The sequence below is a fragment of the Suncus etruscus genome, chromosome 3 (assembly GCF_024139225.1).
Source record: "Suncus etruscus isolate mSunEtr1 chromosome 3, mSunEtr1.pri.cur, whole genome shotgun sequence".
NCBI classification, from domain to species: Eukaryota; Metazoa; Chordata; class Mammalia; order Eulipotyphla; family Soricidae; genus Suncus; species Suncus etruscus.
In genome coordinates this window covers 13667862-13683840 of record NC_064850.1, presented here as the reverse complement: position 1 = coordinate 13683840, position 15979 = coordinate 13667862, and the positions used below count along the sequence as shown (strand labels likewise).

The 15979-nt window shown below is 42.3% G+C and overlaps 1 protein-coding gene and 1 non-coding gene across 2 annotated transcripts; one reads left to right on the top strand and one right to left on the bottom strand.

Annotated features, from left to right (window-relative positions):
- The first annotated feature begins 862 nt into the window (after positions 1 to 862).
- ERH (ERH mRNA splicing and mitosis factor) lies at positions 863 to 12445 on the top strand. Its single transcript, XM_049770523.1, has 4 exons — positions 863 to 894; positions 3317 to 3404; positions 8381 to 8501; positions 12035 to 12445. The coding sequence occupies exons 1-4, from the start codon at positions 886 to 888 to the stop codon at positions 12135 to 12137; spliced, it is 321 nt and encodes a 106-aa protein (XP_049626480.1). The 5' UTR covers positions 863 to 885; the 3' UTR covers positions 12138 to 12445.
- Positions 7996 to 8102, bottom strand: LOC126004749 (U6 spliceosomal RNA). Its single transcript, XR_007494008.1, has one exon. It is a non-coding gene; the product is annotated as a U6 spliceosomal RNA (small nuclear RNA).
- Positions 12446 to 15979: the final 3534 nt, after the last annotated feature.

Here is a 15979-nt window from a genome sequence, read left to right as displayed (position 1 = left end):
TCTTCCTGTCTCTCATTAGCTTTGACACTCTCTCCTCCTCTCTTCTCTCCCTTTCCCTACCCCCCCCACAGTCTCCCCACCTCCCTCCCACTCGGGCCACGATGGCGTTGGTTAAAATATTTAATTTTATATTTAACATTTTGAGAAAGTGTTTAATTATATGAACAGCCAGTTCTTGGGGGGCAGCTATGAACGACCAGCTAATTCTGAGAATCAGAATTTGTATTTTACATAGTATTATTTTTATGTATTTGTACTTTGACTTTGTAATGGTTGTTTCCCCCAGGAAAAAGACCTTCAGAAAGTCAAGAACTCTTATCTTCCAGAAGGGGGGGAAAATAGTAAATGTAATTTGGAATTATAATTATAGCAGGGGCTTCTGAAAATAGTTCTAAAAAGAAAGGGACAAGTTAATGTAGAGAGATCGTAATTTTTAAAGCTGTAACAGGGAATTATTGCCTGCCACTTAAAAATAATCGTTTTAATTAGTTTTAGAAATGTTATGTTTATTCTTGTTTTTTTAATTTTCTTAATTTTTAGGAATAAATCTTGAAAATAGCTATTTAAGTAGCATTGCTCTTAATTAAATCAGTCCTTCAGCTTGCATTAGAGTAAGAACCAAAGTACAGGTATCTCCCCATCTCTCCTGCCCTAAGCATGGTGGAGGGTGGCACAATACTAAAGAACAAAGGTGATAATAGTAAATGGTGTGCCCGGCAAGCTCTTTTGCTTTGCATGCTGGAGACCTGTTTTGGTTTCCTGGCATTGTATGGTGCTTGGAGCAACCCAGAGCTTGGAGCTGGAAGTAACAGCCATTAAAACTTATTGAGTTGGCTTACTAAAACTTTTTTTTTTTTTTTGCAGTTAGAGGAGGGCCAGGTCTTGATGATCAAGGTGAGAGCCCAATCTTTATTACACTCAAGGCCTTAGATTCAATACCCTGATTCCACTTGCCCTTCTCTCCCCGCAGGGTTTCTATTATTCCACAGAACTGTATAGTTAAATATTTGCCGTTCCTCTCTTCACTGGGCTTTCTACTTTCTTTTTAAACTGGAGGGGAGGGCATGGAACTGAAAATTAAACTTAAGGGCTTTCCTAGATTTGTTCGAGTCTTCTCCCCAGCCCTGAGTTGTGTGCTTTGTATTGGGGAGGGGCTCACTACTCCTTGGTCAGGCTACTGAAGGGAGGGGCTGTTGATCTCTTCTTGCAAGTTAAAACTTGTGCTGTATGTAGCCCTTTGAGTTACTGCCTCCTCTTATCTCTTTTTGAAAGTTTCATCTCAAGCTATCTTAATGGCTCATCTCATCTCCTGTAGTTCAGTGGTTGCTACTTCCCATGCCCCCATGGAATCCTGGGTTTGATCTCTGTCACTAAAACATCCCAGCAAATCAGAATGACTCGATTCTGGATGATGACTGGGGAATAAGTTAATTGGCATGGGTGCTTTTGGGGCTACACCTGGCAGTGCTCAGGGGTTACTCTTGGCACTTCACTCAGAAATTACTTCTGGTGAGCTCAGGGGACTATTGGAATACCGGGGATTGAACCTGGATCTGCATGGAAAGCAAACTCCCTACTGCCCTACCCGCTGTGCTATCTAATCCCAATGTTTTTCTTTTTATGTTCTGTTCATAGTATTGTTTTGCGATTGTTTATTCAGAAAACAGGGAAATGTAGACATAAATTATTTCAGTAACTATTTTTTGATGACTAAAGGTCTAGTCACTTCAATAAAGTATGAGGGTACTTTCATTATGAGATCTGATTTTACATAGGGGCCGGAACGATAACAAGGCGGTAGGGCATTTGCTTTGCATGCAGACAACCCAGGACAGACCTGGGTTCTATCCCCAGCATCTCATATGGTCCCCTGAGCCTGCCAGGAGTAACCTGAGCGCTGCAGAGTGTGACCCAAAAAACAAAGATTTTATAAGTGGGGCCGGAGAGCTAGCATGGAGGTAAGGTGTTTGCCTTGCATGCAGAAAGTCGTTGTTTTGAATCCCGGCTTCCCATATCCCTGAGCCTGCCAGGAGCGATTTCTGAGCATAGAGCCAGGAGTAACCCAAGTGCTGCTGGGTGTGACCCAAAAACAAAAAGAGAAAAAAAAAGATTTTACAAGGGGGCTGGAGTGATAGCATAACTGGGTAGGGCATTTGCCTTGCACGTCACTGACCCAGGTTCGATCTCCGGCATCCCATAGGAACTCCCAAGCCTGCAAGGAAAAACCCCTGAGCGCCTCCATGCGTGATCCCTCCCCCCCAAAAAAAAGATTTTAAAGGTGTATGGTTTGTGGACTAAACACCAGCACCACAACAGGTCTCACTAGGCAGACAGTTGGAAGAGGTTGCAATTTTAGCAGCCAATGGTCTAGGTTTTTGTGGTATTTTGTTTTAGTTTTGGGCCACACCCAGTGGCGCACTGCTGGCTCAGGAGTACCATCTTGGATGTGAGGAAATGAACCCAGGTCAGCCACATGCAAGGCAAATACCCTACCCAACTGCTGTAACCATCACTCTTAACACCCCACCCCCCATAATAAGGTTTTGATTGTCAAGATGAGCGGAGGGGAGAATTTGGCGGTGGAAGCAGGATGTTGCTAAACAATGTATATAGTACAGCTTACAGCTTCCACAACAGGAATCATCTGGCCTAAAAATAGAGCCAAGATTGAGAAAATAGATTTACAAAAAGACGTCCTGTCCACTCCCCCACCTCTTGTGAACATTGCTTAGAAGTATTTGTTACTCGGGCATATTCAAGTTTTCTTAAAATATAACCATCTGTTTAGTGTGATTTTAGTCTTTCAAAGTGCTTGGTTTGTATACAGGACAGTTCATAAAGTCAGTCATCTCCTAGGTAAGAAATTTTATATTGCCAATTCACCCATTGAATGATTCAAGTGCTCATAATCAAAGACCTTTATTACCAAAAGACTTTATCTGAGTTTTTAATAGGAAGTCAAGAGGGCTAGACATAAGAAATTATCCAGACATTAAAACTTCATTGGAGATGGAAAACCTCTCAGGTTAATGATTTAGTGGGGAAAAGAAAGTAAACAGTGCAAATTGTAGCTTATTCTAAGTGCTTTCAAGGTAGTAAACTCTGCAGTAAGTTTAGGAAAACATCCATTAAAGACTGGGGAGAGGAGAGACCTTACTGAGAAGTTAAAAATGTAGCTTCTGGTGGCCACATTTAGATAAAAGCAGAAAGATTGTATGGAGGACACTCTTAATTATGTGTAGATAACCAGGCATCAGTTCTATCTTGAATGAGAATTTTTTTAAGCTTATATTAAAATCACTTTTTTCCTCTGCAGTCTCATACCATTTTACTAGTTCAGCCTACCAAGAGGCCAGAAGGCAGAACTTACGCTGACTATGAATCTGTGAATGAATGCATGGAAGGTGAGTAAATACTAATCAAGAAATAGACATTTTTTATTCCCCCCTGTAACATTGACTATTAAAAATTGTCTAATTTAGGAATTGGGTTTATGTTTTTCTACATATTTGAGCAGGGGTATATATTAGAACACATAGAAATATCTAGGATATAAACTGACTTCTAAAATATTAACGTTGGAACTTCCAAAATTATTTGTAACCTAGGTTTATTATTGTAATTGTATTGTGTCCCATCTAGAAAAGTCACTACAAGTTAGCTCTAAGAAAGAAATCAACCTAACTTTATAGATTATGAATATAAAACTACCCCACCCAAAGTGAAAACCAACCCAATCAAGAAATAGATTCTGGGTGGGAGAGATAGTATCTCAGGTAAGGCACACATGTTGCACACAGCCACCCTGGTTCAGTCTCTGGCATCCTATATTGTTCCTAAGCACCACCAGGAGTTATTCCTAGCGTAAAGCCAGCACTACTGATCCTTGATCATAGAGGTGTGGCCCGAAAAACAAAAAGAAAAAATGCAAAGCCTGTTAGTCCTCCCATTTAAAATGACCTCCCCGGGCCCAGAGAGATAGCACAGCGGCGTTTGCCTTGCAAGCAGCCGATCCAGGACCAAAGGTGGTTGGTTCGAATCCCGGTGTCCCATATGGTCTCCCGTGCCTGCCAGGATCTATTTCTGAGCAGACAGCCAGGAGTAATCCCTGAGCACTGCCGTGTGTGGCCCAAAAACCAAAAAAAATAAAATAAAATAAAATAACCTCCCAAAGGGAAAACATTTCTCATAGAAATTTAATGAAAAGAGCCATTCTTTGTCTTGTTTTGGGGCCACACCCAGTGGCACACAGGTTATTCCTGGGTCTGAGCTCAGGAACTATCTCTGGCAGGCTCATATGTGATGCCGGGAATCAGACCTAGGTCTGTCTCAGGTCAGCTGCATGCAAGGCAAATGCCCTACTACTGTGCTATCACTCCACCTCCTTAAAAAAGCAACTTTTCATAGGGGAAACTATTTTGTAAGAAAAATATAATCATACTTTTACAGAGTTAATTTCCATGATGGAGAGTACGAGTTTGCTTCTTGTTAACTTAGCCTTTGTTAAAAGTGTTCACAGGTAGAGAATAATATGAACAGCATAAAACCAAGCTCGGAGAGTAAGCATTTGCTTCTTGTTTTGGGTTTTTTTTGGGGGGGGGCACACCCATTTGATGCTCAGGGGGTTACTCCTGGTAAAGCTCTCAAAAATCGCCCTTGGCTAGCACTCGCAGGCAGACACCTTACCTCTAGCGCCACCTCATCGGCCCCTCACTTGCTTCTTGTTAACTTAGCCTGTGTTAAAAGTGTTCACAGATAGAGAATAATATGAACATTGTAAAACCAAGCTCAACTATTTTTAGTTGGGCCTTGGGGAACCAATTCAAAAGCTTCAAAATTAAAGGATAGACTGGTCCCAAAGCATTTCCTCCTTTGTCCTTCCTTTGCATTGTTCCTTTTCTTTTATTTATGTTTCTCTTTCTTACAAGCTGCATCTTTTTTCTGCTTTCGATTCTTAAGTTTTCCGATAACTAACCTTGACTGTTTTCTTTCCACTCTATTTTTTCTCTTTTTTTTTTTTTTTTTTTTTTTTTTTTGGTTTTTGGGCCACACCCGGCAGTGCTCAGGGGTTACTCCTGGCTGTCTGCTCAGAAACAGCTCCTGGCAGGCACGGGGGACCATCTGGGACACCGGGATTCGAACCAACCACCTTTGGTCCTGGATCGGCTGCTTGCAAGGCAAACACCGCTGTGCTATCTCTCTGGGCCCTATTTTTTCTCTTCTGATGTATCTGTTTCTGTCTTAATAGGCACTGGTATTATTTTTGAAGAGATACTTATAAACTCCCATTTTCTTTTTGGGGGGGTTTGGGCCACACCCGTTTGATGCTCAGGGGTTATTCCTGGCTAAGCACTCAGAAATTGCCCCTGACTTGGGGGGACCATATGGGATGCCAGGGGATTGAACCTTGGTCCTTCCTTGGCTAGTGCTTGCAAGGCAGAGACACCTTACCTCTAGCCCACCTCACCGGCCCCTAAACTCCATTTTCTACATTGTATGAGCTACAGTTAAATTCTTGTTGGATTACTGGTTTTTCTGAGAAATGCTCACTGGTGAAATGACAATAGCTCAATGAGTAATTTCGACCTGCTGTCCTGAGCCGGTAGCCACTGTGCTGACCAGTTTTTCCATTACTTGTGAAATAGAGCATGATCATGGGTAGGTCTGGAATGGTTCCAGATTGAAGTTTGTGATAAACATTCTATATCTGAATCTGTGATCACTCACAATACCTTCTTTGTAGCTCATGTGTTTCTTTCTGAAACAAGTCTTAGCTCTAAGGCTCTAGCTTTTTTTTGTTTGTTTTGGGGCCACACCCATTTGACTTGACGCTCGGGGGTTACTCCTGGCTATGCGCTCAGAAATCGCTCCTGGCTTGGGGGGACCATATGGGACGCTAGGGGATCGAACCGTGGTCCGTCCTACGCTAGCGCTTGCAAGGCAGACACCCAACCTCTAGCACCACCTTCCCGGCCCCAGGCTCTAGCTTTCTGAACTTTGATATAATCTTGTTTTGTTTGTTTTTTTCTTTTTGGAGGGGGCACCCATTTGAGCTCAGGGATTACTCCTGGCTATGTGCTCAGAAATCGCTTCTGGCTTTGGGGGCACCATCGCAGTCTGTCCTAGGCTAGCCCTTGCAAGGCAGGTGCCTTACCTCTAGCGCCACCTCTCCAGCCCCTCTTTGATATCATCTTCTGAGTTCATCTTGAAAAGAGTCATGTCTTCATTGAATGCTTCATTAGGCTGACAACGAGGGTTTCTCCTGATCAGACTGAGAACTTGGTGGAGAAATCTGATAGTGCTCACTTCTTAATTATTCAGCGTTCTAGCTTATATTTATCCAAATAGTGAATCTGTAACAATTGGGAGACTACAAACCATGTTGAAGAGATGATTAAGTTTGGTGAGGCTTAGGGCTTTTTCCAGCTCTGCATAGGGATCTCTTGGCTATGTTTGATGAAACCTGGGATGCTGAGGATTGAACTTGGGCTGACTACATGCAAGCCAAGCACCTTACCCATTGTGTGATCTCTGTTTCTCTACTTTTGCTATTTTTAAAACATTCACATGTATAATAGAAGGCTTCTATGTATTGAGCTTTTTTGTTCCGTTTTGGGGCCACACCTGGCTGCACTCGGATTACTCCTGACTGCTCAGAAGTCACTTCTGGCAGGCTTGGGTAACCATATGGGATGCCAGGGATTGAACTCAGACCCAGCTAGCCATGTACTCTACTCTGATTTTTAAATTAGAAATGGAAACTATTTTCCCTTAGAAAGCTAAAATAGAGATTGGGGTTTATAGCTCAGTCTTCTAGAGCACTTGCCTAGCATGTGTAGGTTCCTGTAATTTAATACTTGGTAGCCCGAGTTCAGTTTTTTTAAGGCTACTACTGGCTCAGTTCACTGGGGTCATTCAGCAGTGCTTAGGGGACCATGTGGTGCCAGGTATTGAGCCTGAGCCTCCTGTGTGTATTCATTCAGCTCATGTGCTCTCTTCCCAGCACAGATTCCAGGTTTTGTTGTTGTTGTTAGTTTTAATTTTGGATCCACACCCAGCTGTGCTTTGGGTTTGCTCCTGGCTCTATTCTTATGATATCACTTCTGGTGGCAAGTGCATCTATTGGGCCCCTCAGATTCAGGATCAAGAGTGGACTCATGATAATTTTTTCCTGTTGCCTTTTGAATTATATAAAAATGTGTTATCTCAATTGTGGTGTTTTTCTATATTTACAGTGAGACTTTGAAAAATCAAGGGTTCTTTTTGGTTTTTGGGTCACTCCTGGCAGGCTCAGGGGACCACATGGGATGCTAAGACCTTCTGCATGCAAGGCAAATACCTTACCTCCATGCTATCTCTCTGGCCCCAAAATCAAGGATTCTTTTTTTTTTTTTTTTTTTTGGTTTTTGGGCCACACCCGGTAATGCTCAGGGGTTCCTCCTGGCTATGCGCTCAGAAGTCACTCCTGGCTTGGGGAACCATATGGGACGCCGGGGGAATCGAACCGCGGTCCGTCCGAGGCTAGCGCAGGCAAGGCAGGCACCTTACCTTTAGCGCCACCGCCCGGCCCCAAAATCAATGATTCTTAATCACCACCCTGGGAATGAACCTCTGGGCACAGAAAGAAAATCCTTATAAGGCCTGAAGTGTACAGCAGGGACGGGGTTGCGCCCCACTACTCTTACGATCTATATCAGGGGTCTCAAACTCAATTTGCCAGGGGGCCGCAGGAGGCAAAGTGTCAGGGTGAGGCAGGTCGCATAAGGGATTTCACAAAAAAAGAGGGGACACCAGATAGGAGCAGCGGAAATGACGTCTTCGCTATTGCGATTATTTGCAATAAAAAATCGCATTAAACATTTGCATACCCCGAACAGAACTGCTATATATGGTCTGCCAGGAGTGATCCCTGGGTGAAAAATCAGGAATAAACCTGAGCAGAAATGGATATACCTCCCTCCAAAACAAAAAGACCACAGTATCACCACTTTTTTTTTTAATATGGAACGCTTCACGAATATGCGTGTCATCCTTGCACATCGGCCTTGCTAATCTTCTCTGTATTCTTCCAATTTTAGTATATGTGCTGCTGTAGCGAGCACAGTATCACCACTTTTTAAATCATCATTTAGCAAGTCTTTATAAGTCTGGTGGCTAGAAATATTATTAAGGCATAAAATACTTGGTGTTTTGATATTAAGTGTTTTGGTGTTCATTTTTTAAAAATCTTTTAATTTTCTAGGGCCTTAACTAAAAAGTGACCAGAGAACTGTCTTTTTTGCCAACCCAGCTTCATAAAAATATAACAAACTCATGTGTGAAATTGTTAATATCTGAAGTTGGTCCAATTGTAAGGTCTTGGTTGTCTGCTCTCTCCTAGGCGTTTGTAAAATGTACGAAGAACATCTGAAGAGAATGAACCCAAACAGCCCTTCCATCACATATGATATCAGCCAGTTGTTTGATTTTATCGACGATCTGGCAGATCTCAGCTGCCTCGTGTAAGTCTTCGCCATTAGTTTTCTATTGTTTATCTTTTGTTTAAGATGATTTTGGTGTTTGAAGCTTACTATGTATCAGACATGGATCTTTGTACTTGTAGTACTGTGGAATAATATTTACTATTGAGAGCTACTACAGGATAATAGAGGAGTTAAGTAAGTCATGTGGCTGACTTCAGCACCATAAGATAGGAGCATCTTCAAATGCAAGCCTGGAGGCCTCAACACCACCTGGTGTCCTCAGTATCCCAGCAGCTCGGGATTTTCCTGAGCACCGTTTAGGTTCCCTTCTACCCCTCCCATCCCAAAATTTAGTTTATATATCTCATAATTAACTTGGCAACATTAAAACGAGGAGAATACTACTATTGCCAGTTGATGCTGTTACACAGAGAGTTAGTTGACAGTCTTGATTCTTTGTTGGGGATAGGAGTGTGGCTGGTGATGCTCAGGGAATTACAGTACCAGGAACCAAACGCAGGACTCCTGCGTGCAAGTCCAGCACCACAACACTTTGGCTCTTCACCCAGTCCCCAAAGTTCCCTTAAAACAGAATGGTCTTTTTCTTAGTTCACTCACAGACTTAATTTTGGCCTTAGGCTCACACCTTTCTTTTTGTTGTTGTTTGGAGGTGGGGGCACACCCGTTGAAGCTCAGGGATTAATTACTCCTGGCTATGCTTTCAGTGACCCCCCCCCCAGGTCAAATCTTTCAATGTTTCCTACTTTAAGTCTCCTAGTCAGTGATCTAAGCAGAGGGGTTGATTCAGTACTTGGATTCAAATCCAGGATGCCTGCATGCAAAGTATTTGTCATTTCCCTAGCATCGTAGTAGTCGGATCAAACTCAGGTCGACCACTACTAAGCAGCTGTCCTATCTATAGTGCTTTTAGTCCTGCCCATCACAGATATTTTGTTTGGTTGTTTGGGTTTTTCTGGGCCACACCCAGCAGCACTTGGATTGCTCCTGGCAGTAATGGGGAACCATGTGGGATGCCAGAGATAGGACCTGGAGCTGTCCCAGGTCAGCCCTGTGCACAGCAGATGCCTGACCATTGTGCTGTAGTTCTGGCCCCTGCAGATGATGATTTTATATACTTAATTTTTCTGTTTGTTTTCAGAGATTTATTAGTTTAACTGGATGTACTTAGTTGTATATGGGTGTTACTTCCATTAAATACCTATGCATGTACCTCTGCACCATCCCTCCCCCTAGCAGTTCTTGGGTCCTCTGGTGCAAGGGGGTTGAATCTGGGATTCCTGCATGCTAAGCTTAAATTCAGTCATTTGCGGGCCCGGAGAGATAGCACAGCGGCGTTTGTCTTGCAAGCAGCCGATCCAGGACCAAAGGTGGTTGGTTCAAATCCCGGTGTCCCATAGGGTCCCCCGTGCCTGCCGGGAGCTATTTCTGAGCTGACAGCCAGGAGTAACCCCTGAGCACCACCGGGTGTGGCCCAAAAACCAAAAGAAAAAAAAATTCAGTCATTTGCACTTTCTCCACCCAAAATAATGTTTGGGGGAGCAGGGAACGGACTCACACAGTGGGAAGGTTCAAACCAGAATTGGTGGCATTAAGTCAAGGCCATTAGCCCTTCTAGCCAAAAGTAATGTTCTTAAAAGGGACTGTATTAACTTTATCAACTCAAGGTCGTGAAAAAAATAATTGAGTTATTGAAAGCAGAGATGAGGGACCATTTTTCTGTCACAGGTTTCTCGGATGGTTATAATACCATCTCTGGGCCCTATGTGGTAGACCACACAATTTCATGGGTTCAATGTTTTCCATCCCTTATTTGAAGCATTATCTAGCATCAGTAACTTTTGTTTTCGGGCACAAACTGGAGGTGCTTGGGGATCACTCCTGGCGGGTTCAGGTGACCATGTGGCGGTATTGGGGGATTGAATCTGGTTTAGCCATATGAAAGGCAAGCACCCTACCAATTGGACTGTCACTCCAGCCCCAGCTAGCAGTAACTTTTCAATAATTTCTTGTTGTTACTTTAACTTTCTGTTGTAACTAACCATCTAAACTCAAAAGGAGCCTCTGTTACCCTGGCAGGCCAACTGGCAAAGATGATTAGATAAGGTGCACTCTGGGTCCATTGGTGGAGGGAGGTTGACACTAGTGGTGGGAAGGGCCCTGACTCATATATCTCAAATTCAACTGTGAAAGATTCTGTAGATCAATTGTTTCAATAAAATTAAGTTAAGATAATACTGTTTTGTTCTAATTTTTTGCCAGGAAATAATGGAATTTTGGGCTGAAATGAGACAATAATAAATTAGATGTTTTGTTCTAGGATATTCATAAACTTAGGCAAACTGCATTTGGCCTCTTACATACTATACCGTTTTTCCACCAGGTGGTGCACATGTCTGAACCACTGATAATTCTTTGTGCAGTCTCTATTGCTACTGTGTGCTTTTATACTGTATTGGCTTTTCATTTCAAAGCTGAACTTAACTGCTTAACTAGTTTTAATTGTAAGTCAGTTCAAGTTCAGTGTGTCTCTAAAGATACACCGAGTGATTGATTCTGCCAGTCTCTGCATTGCAGATACTTTTCCTTTCCTCAGCCTTTATTTTTAAGATTGTCATAACTTTATAACCATAGCATTGTTTCTTTTAAAAACATGTGCGTTTTCTTCTGTTAAGATAAGGGGAAAGTGTTTTAAGAGTTTGTTTAGGGGCCAGGGAGATAGTTCAAGGGGCTGAAGCATATGCTTTATTTGTTGGAGACCCTGACTCAACTACCCAGAGTAGCACATATAATGCTTTTGCTGGGGGGTGGGGTTCACATCTGGCAGTGCTCAGCACTTACTTGTGCTTAAGGATCACACATTGTGGAGGGTAAGAGAACTATAGTGATGTCAGGGATCAAACAGAGGTTAGCAATGTGCACAATAATGATAAGTGCATTAATCCCCCAAAATGAAGATTTTTTTAAAGCTAACTAAAAAAACATTTAGCAGTTGCGAAGTCTGCTCATTTTTAGTTTTTGTTTTATCTATCATTAAGAAATCATTAAAAAAGGGGGGGCGGAGAGATAGCATGGAGGTAAGGTGTTTGCCTTTCATGCATAAGGTCATGGGTTCGATGACCCATATGGTCCCCCATGCCTGCCAGGAGCAATTTCTGAGCATGGAGCCAGGAATAACCCCTGAGCACTGCCGGGTGTGACCCAAAAACCACAAAAAAAAAAAAATCATAAAAATTCTGTGTTGGAGAGGTGGGGAGGAGTGCTCAAAAAAATTCTGTGTTAAAGACCACACCATTTGCTGTTATACTCTGTCACATTTACATATATCTTACTGCTCTTTTAACTGAAGCTTTGTAGACCTTGTTTTCTTTTTCCACTCTTAAGATTGTACCTGATGAGATGATCTAAAGTTCATAATTGCTCAGAATTTAACTGTTGTGCTTTCAGTTCTTATGGAACATGTGCACATCTGTATCGTTACTGGGTGGTTATTATTTGGGTTTTAAAAACATGACAGTAATTAACCAAAATTGCCTGTTGTCTTTTTGTTTCAGTTACCGAGCTGATACCCAGACATACCAACCTTACAACAAAGACTGGATTAAAGAGAAGATCTATGTGCTTCTTCGTCGGCAGGCCCAGCAGGCGGGGAAATAATTGAGCTGGAAGCATTAGGGGGTGGGGTGGGCTTGGAATACAAGTGTGTACAGCAAACTAGAGGGTGTTTTGTATTCTAATAATCCAGTTTCCATTTGGTACACTCTAGCTACAATTGAATATATTAAGTGAAATATGAGGATTTTGTTCAATCTGAAAAAAATCCTGTTGCCGCCTCCCCTCTGCCCCTTTTTTTTTCTTTTCTTTTTTTTTTACTTAAACATTTCTATGGTGTTTTAGGTGGGTTTTTGGTCAGCTGTTGTTGGTTTGAGCCTTTGAACTGTTCATTTCCACTGTAATGATACTATACTAACTAACCATTCTTCAGGATTGGGTGGGGGGTGGGTAACAACACAGTTCAGTTATGTCCTCAAGATAAACCTTAGTGAAAGACCAATAAATGTTCTTTAGTTATATTTTCCCTGAGTGGTTTTTTTTTTTCCCCCTCTCTGAACCTTATTCTTGTGAAGCATTAGTTGTTTCAGTCAGTAAACTGTCTGCTACACAAAGCACAGTAAAGAAAGCTTTTCTATCTGCTGGGTATTTTTGTTTACTTCGTTTTCCCAGCCTTGTCAGTGGGTTTCACTTAGGTTTAGTTTAGCTTGGTACCTATAATTGTATATCTTTTGTGAAAGATTTCTTGGTGGCATAATTTATCTGTCTCAAAAGTTCTTTAACTTTGGTCAGATAGTAGATAGTCTTTTTGGGGGGAAGTTCCTGTGAGCTGCAGGTGAAATGCTATTTATCATTTCTAAATGAGTGGTCTGAGGTTGAAGGAAGAATGCTTTAAGAGTGAAATAGAGGGGCCGGAGAGATAGCGTGAAGGTAGAGCATTTGCCTTGCAAGCAGAAGGATGATGGTTCGAATCCCGGCACCCCATATGGTCTCCTGAGCGCTACTGGGTGTGGCCCCCAAAAAAAGTGAAATAGAGGATAATCTCCACTCACCCCCCTCTGCTGGGCATTATTATCTTGAGATCTCACACATGTAAGGCATGCTCTCTACCACAGCTACCATATTTTCTGGCATATAAGACGACTTTTGAAACAAAAGTCAACCGAAAATCGGGGGTTGTCTTATACGCCAAGTATATCCCGAAAAATGTTTCAGTATGCCGCTAAACGAAAATTGTCTGAATATTGCAAAAACACAAATTTTCCAACTCGATCCTGCACCAATCACTGCAAGGATGCACGGACCACCTCTCTAACTCAGCCAATCCAAGCAGGCTTTTTAGGCATGCAAATGAGACAGTGTTCTGGACCCGAATCTACACTGTCAAAAGCCTGATCAGATCGGCCAGAGTCAGAGAGGATGTCTATTACAATAGAACCTTTGGACCTTTGCTTGTTGTGATTGGCTCACTGGTACATGAGCACAGGAACACATGCAGCACAGGAATGTTCTGTCTGATACATAGGCCTAAACCTATGTTTTAACTCAAAATTAGGGGGTCGTCTTATACACCGGCAAATACAGTATATATCCAGCCAGCCTCTGTCTTTTTTTTTTTTTTTTTTTTTTTTTTTTGGTTCTTGGGTCACACCCAGCAGTGCTCAGGGGTTACTCCTGGCAAGCTTGGGACCATATGGGATGCCGGGATTCAAACCACCGACCTGCATGAAAGGCAAACGCCTTACCTCCATGCTATCTCTCTAGCCCCTGCCTCTGTCTTAATGTAGACTTGAACACATTATATTGGACCTCCGGTCATCAAGTATTACAGCCATTCCACTGTTAACACACTTGATGATAGTTTTATCTAACTTGTTCTTGTTTTAAACAGTCTGTTGATGCAGCGGCCATGACCTGTGGGAGACACTACTGTATTTTCAGGCGTATAAGACGACTTTTGAAACGAAAAAAGTCAATCAAAAATCGGGGGTCGTCTTATACGCCGAGTATATCCCAAAAACGTTTTTGATAAACTGCTAAACGAAAATCATCTGGATATTGCCACAAAACGAATTTTCCAACTCGATCCTGCACCAATCACTGCAAGGATGCTCGGACCACCTCTCTAACTCAGCCAATCCAAGCAGGCTTTTGATGCATGCAAATTAGACTGTTCTGGACCCGAATCTACACTGTCAAAGCCTGCTCAGATTGGCAGAGTCAGAGAGGAAGTCGAACCTTTGAATTTTTGCTTGTTGTGATTGGCTCACTGTGGTACATACAGTTGCAGCACAGGAACGTTCTGTTTGATACAGCAAATATAGGCCTAAATCCATGTTTTAACTGCAAAATTAGGGAGTCGTCTTATACGCTGGAAAATACAGTAGTTAAAATGTGGGTTACTGCGTGCATACAGAACAAATAACACAAGAATGGGAGGATTGGGCCCGGAGAGAGCACAGCAGCGTTTGCCTTGCAAGCAGCCAAGCCAGGACCAAAGGTGGTTGGTTCGAATCCTGGTGTCCCATATGGTCCCCCGTGCCTGCCAGGAGCTATTTCTGAGCAGACAGCCAGGAGGAACCCCTGAGCACCGCCAGGTGTGGCCCAAAAACCAAAAAATAATAATAATAAAAAAGACATCTGATGATTCTCAGCGGTTACTCCTGGCAGGCTTGCGGGATTGAGCCCATGTTGGCCGTGTACAAAGCAAGCACCCTACCCCACTATACTCTGCTACATCCCCTAACCTTTTTGGGTGGGTGAATGGGGACTTTGCTGGCAGTCTAAGGAGCCACTCTTGGTGGTGCTTATAGAGCCATATTCAGTGCCTGAATTCAAAACCGTGTCAGCTGTGTACAAGGCAAATGCTTTTGTATTATCTCCAGCCCTAGTTTAAAACATTGAAAATTTTTTTTCACAACCCCATATGGAATTGCAACTCAGTTTAAGAAACTTCATTTTAGGGACCGGAGAGAGAGCCTGGAGATAAGGCGTTTGCCTTGCATGCAGGACAGTAGTTCGAATTCCTGCATCCCATATGGTCCCCTGAGCGCTGCTGGGTGTGACCCAAAAACCAAAAAAACACTTAGCTTTAGCCTGATGCAGTGTGGCTCGTACATGACCCCTCAATATGCTCTTTCCGTAAAATTAGTCTATGGATGGAATGATTATTAAAATTAGTGAATCTGATAAAAAATTAGTGTAGCTGTAGTTTAATGTTCACTGTCAGTCAGGCAGTTATAAAACTAAAATATTTTCTCTATCATATCTGGAAGGAAAAAAAATCGAGCAAATCTGGTGGGAATCATACATTGTTTCTCAGAGGATACTGTTCTTAGTTTTGGACTTACAGAGAAAAAATGGTCAGCAGTAATACAGCCAGTAAAGAGCTCTTGCCTTACATGTGTCCAATTGAGATTCATTCTTGACCACCATATGTACACCCCTGAAGAACCAGCAGGAATAATAACCCTGAGCATTTCTGGGTATGACCCCAAAATGAAAAATTAGTTCCCTAAGGACTGAGAAAAACATCTGGGCCCTAAATATGATGGGAACAAAAAGGGAGTAGTAATTTGAATTGTCTTTTTTTTAAGGCTGGAGGCAGGATAAGGAATATGGAGAAATAACGTAATTGTGCCCAGTTTTGTTTAGAATTGTTAAGGTGAAGTCTGTGATGAAACTATTTATTTAAAAGTGCCTTGGTCCACTTAAACCCTGTTCCCATATTGTTAGAGTAATGGTTGTATGGCTGTTCATTAAGCAGAAGTAAAACAGGTTTGATTTCTAATAACTGCTATTTTATGCTGCAACCTAGAGGTCAAACCTACCAGGCCAATTTCTGCATTCCTGATTACCTAGAATTTGCGTCTTTAATAACCTGAGAATTTCTAAACTATTTCTTTTCCAGTATCTCAGCAGTTTCCCAAACAAGTTATTCATCTATT

Excerpts from the sequence above, each read along its gene's own strand:
- ERH (XM_049770523.1), top strand. Across the intron at positions 3,405-8,380 it reads TGTGAATGAATGCATGGAAG|GCGTTTGTAAAATGTACGAA; the intron begins GTGAGTAAATAC and ends GCTCTCTCCTAG. Across the intron at positions 8,502-12,034 it reads GCAGATCTCAGCTGCCTCGT|TTACCGAGCTGATACCCAGA; the intron begins GTAAGTCTTCGC and ends TTTTTGTTTCAG.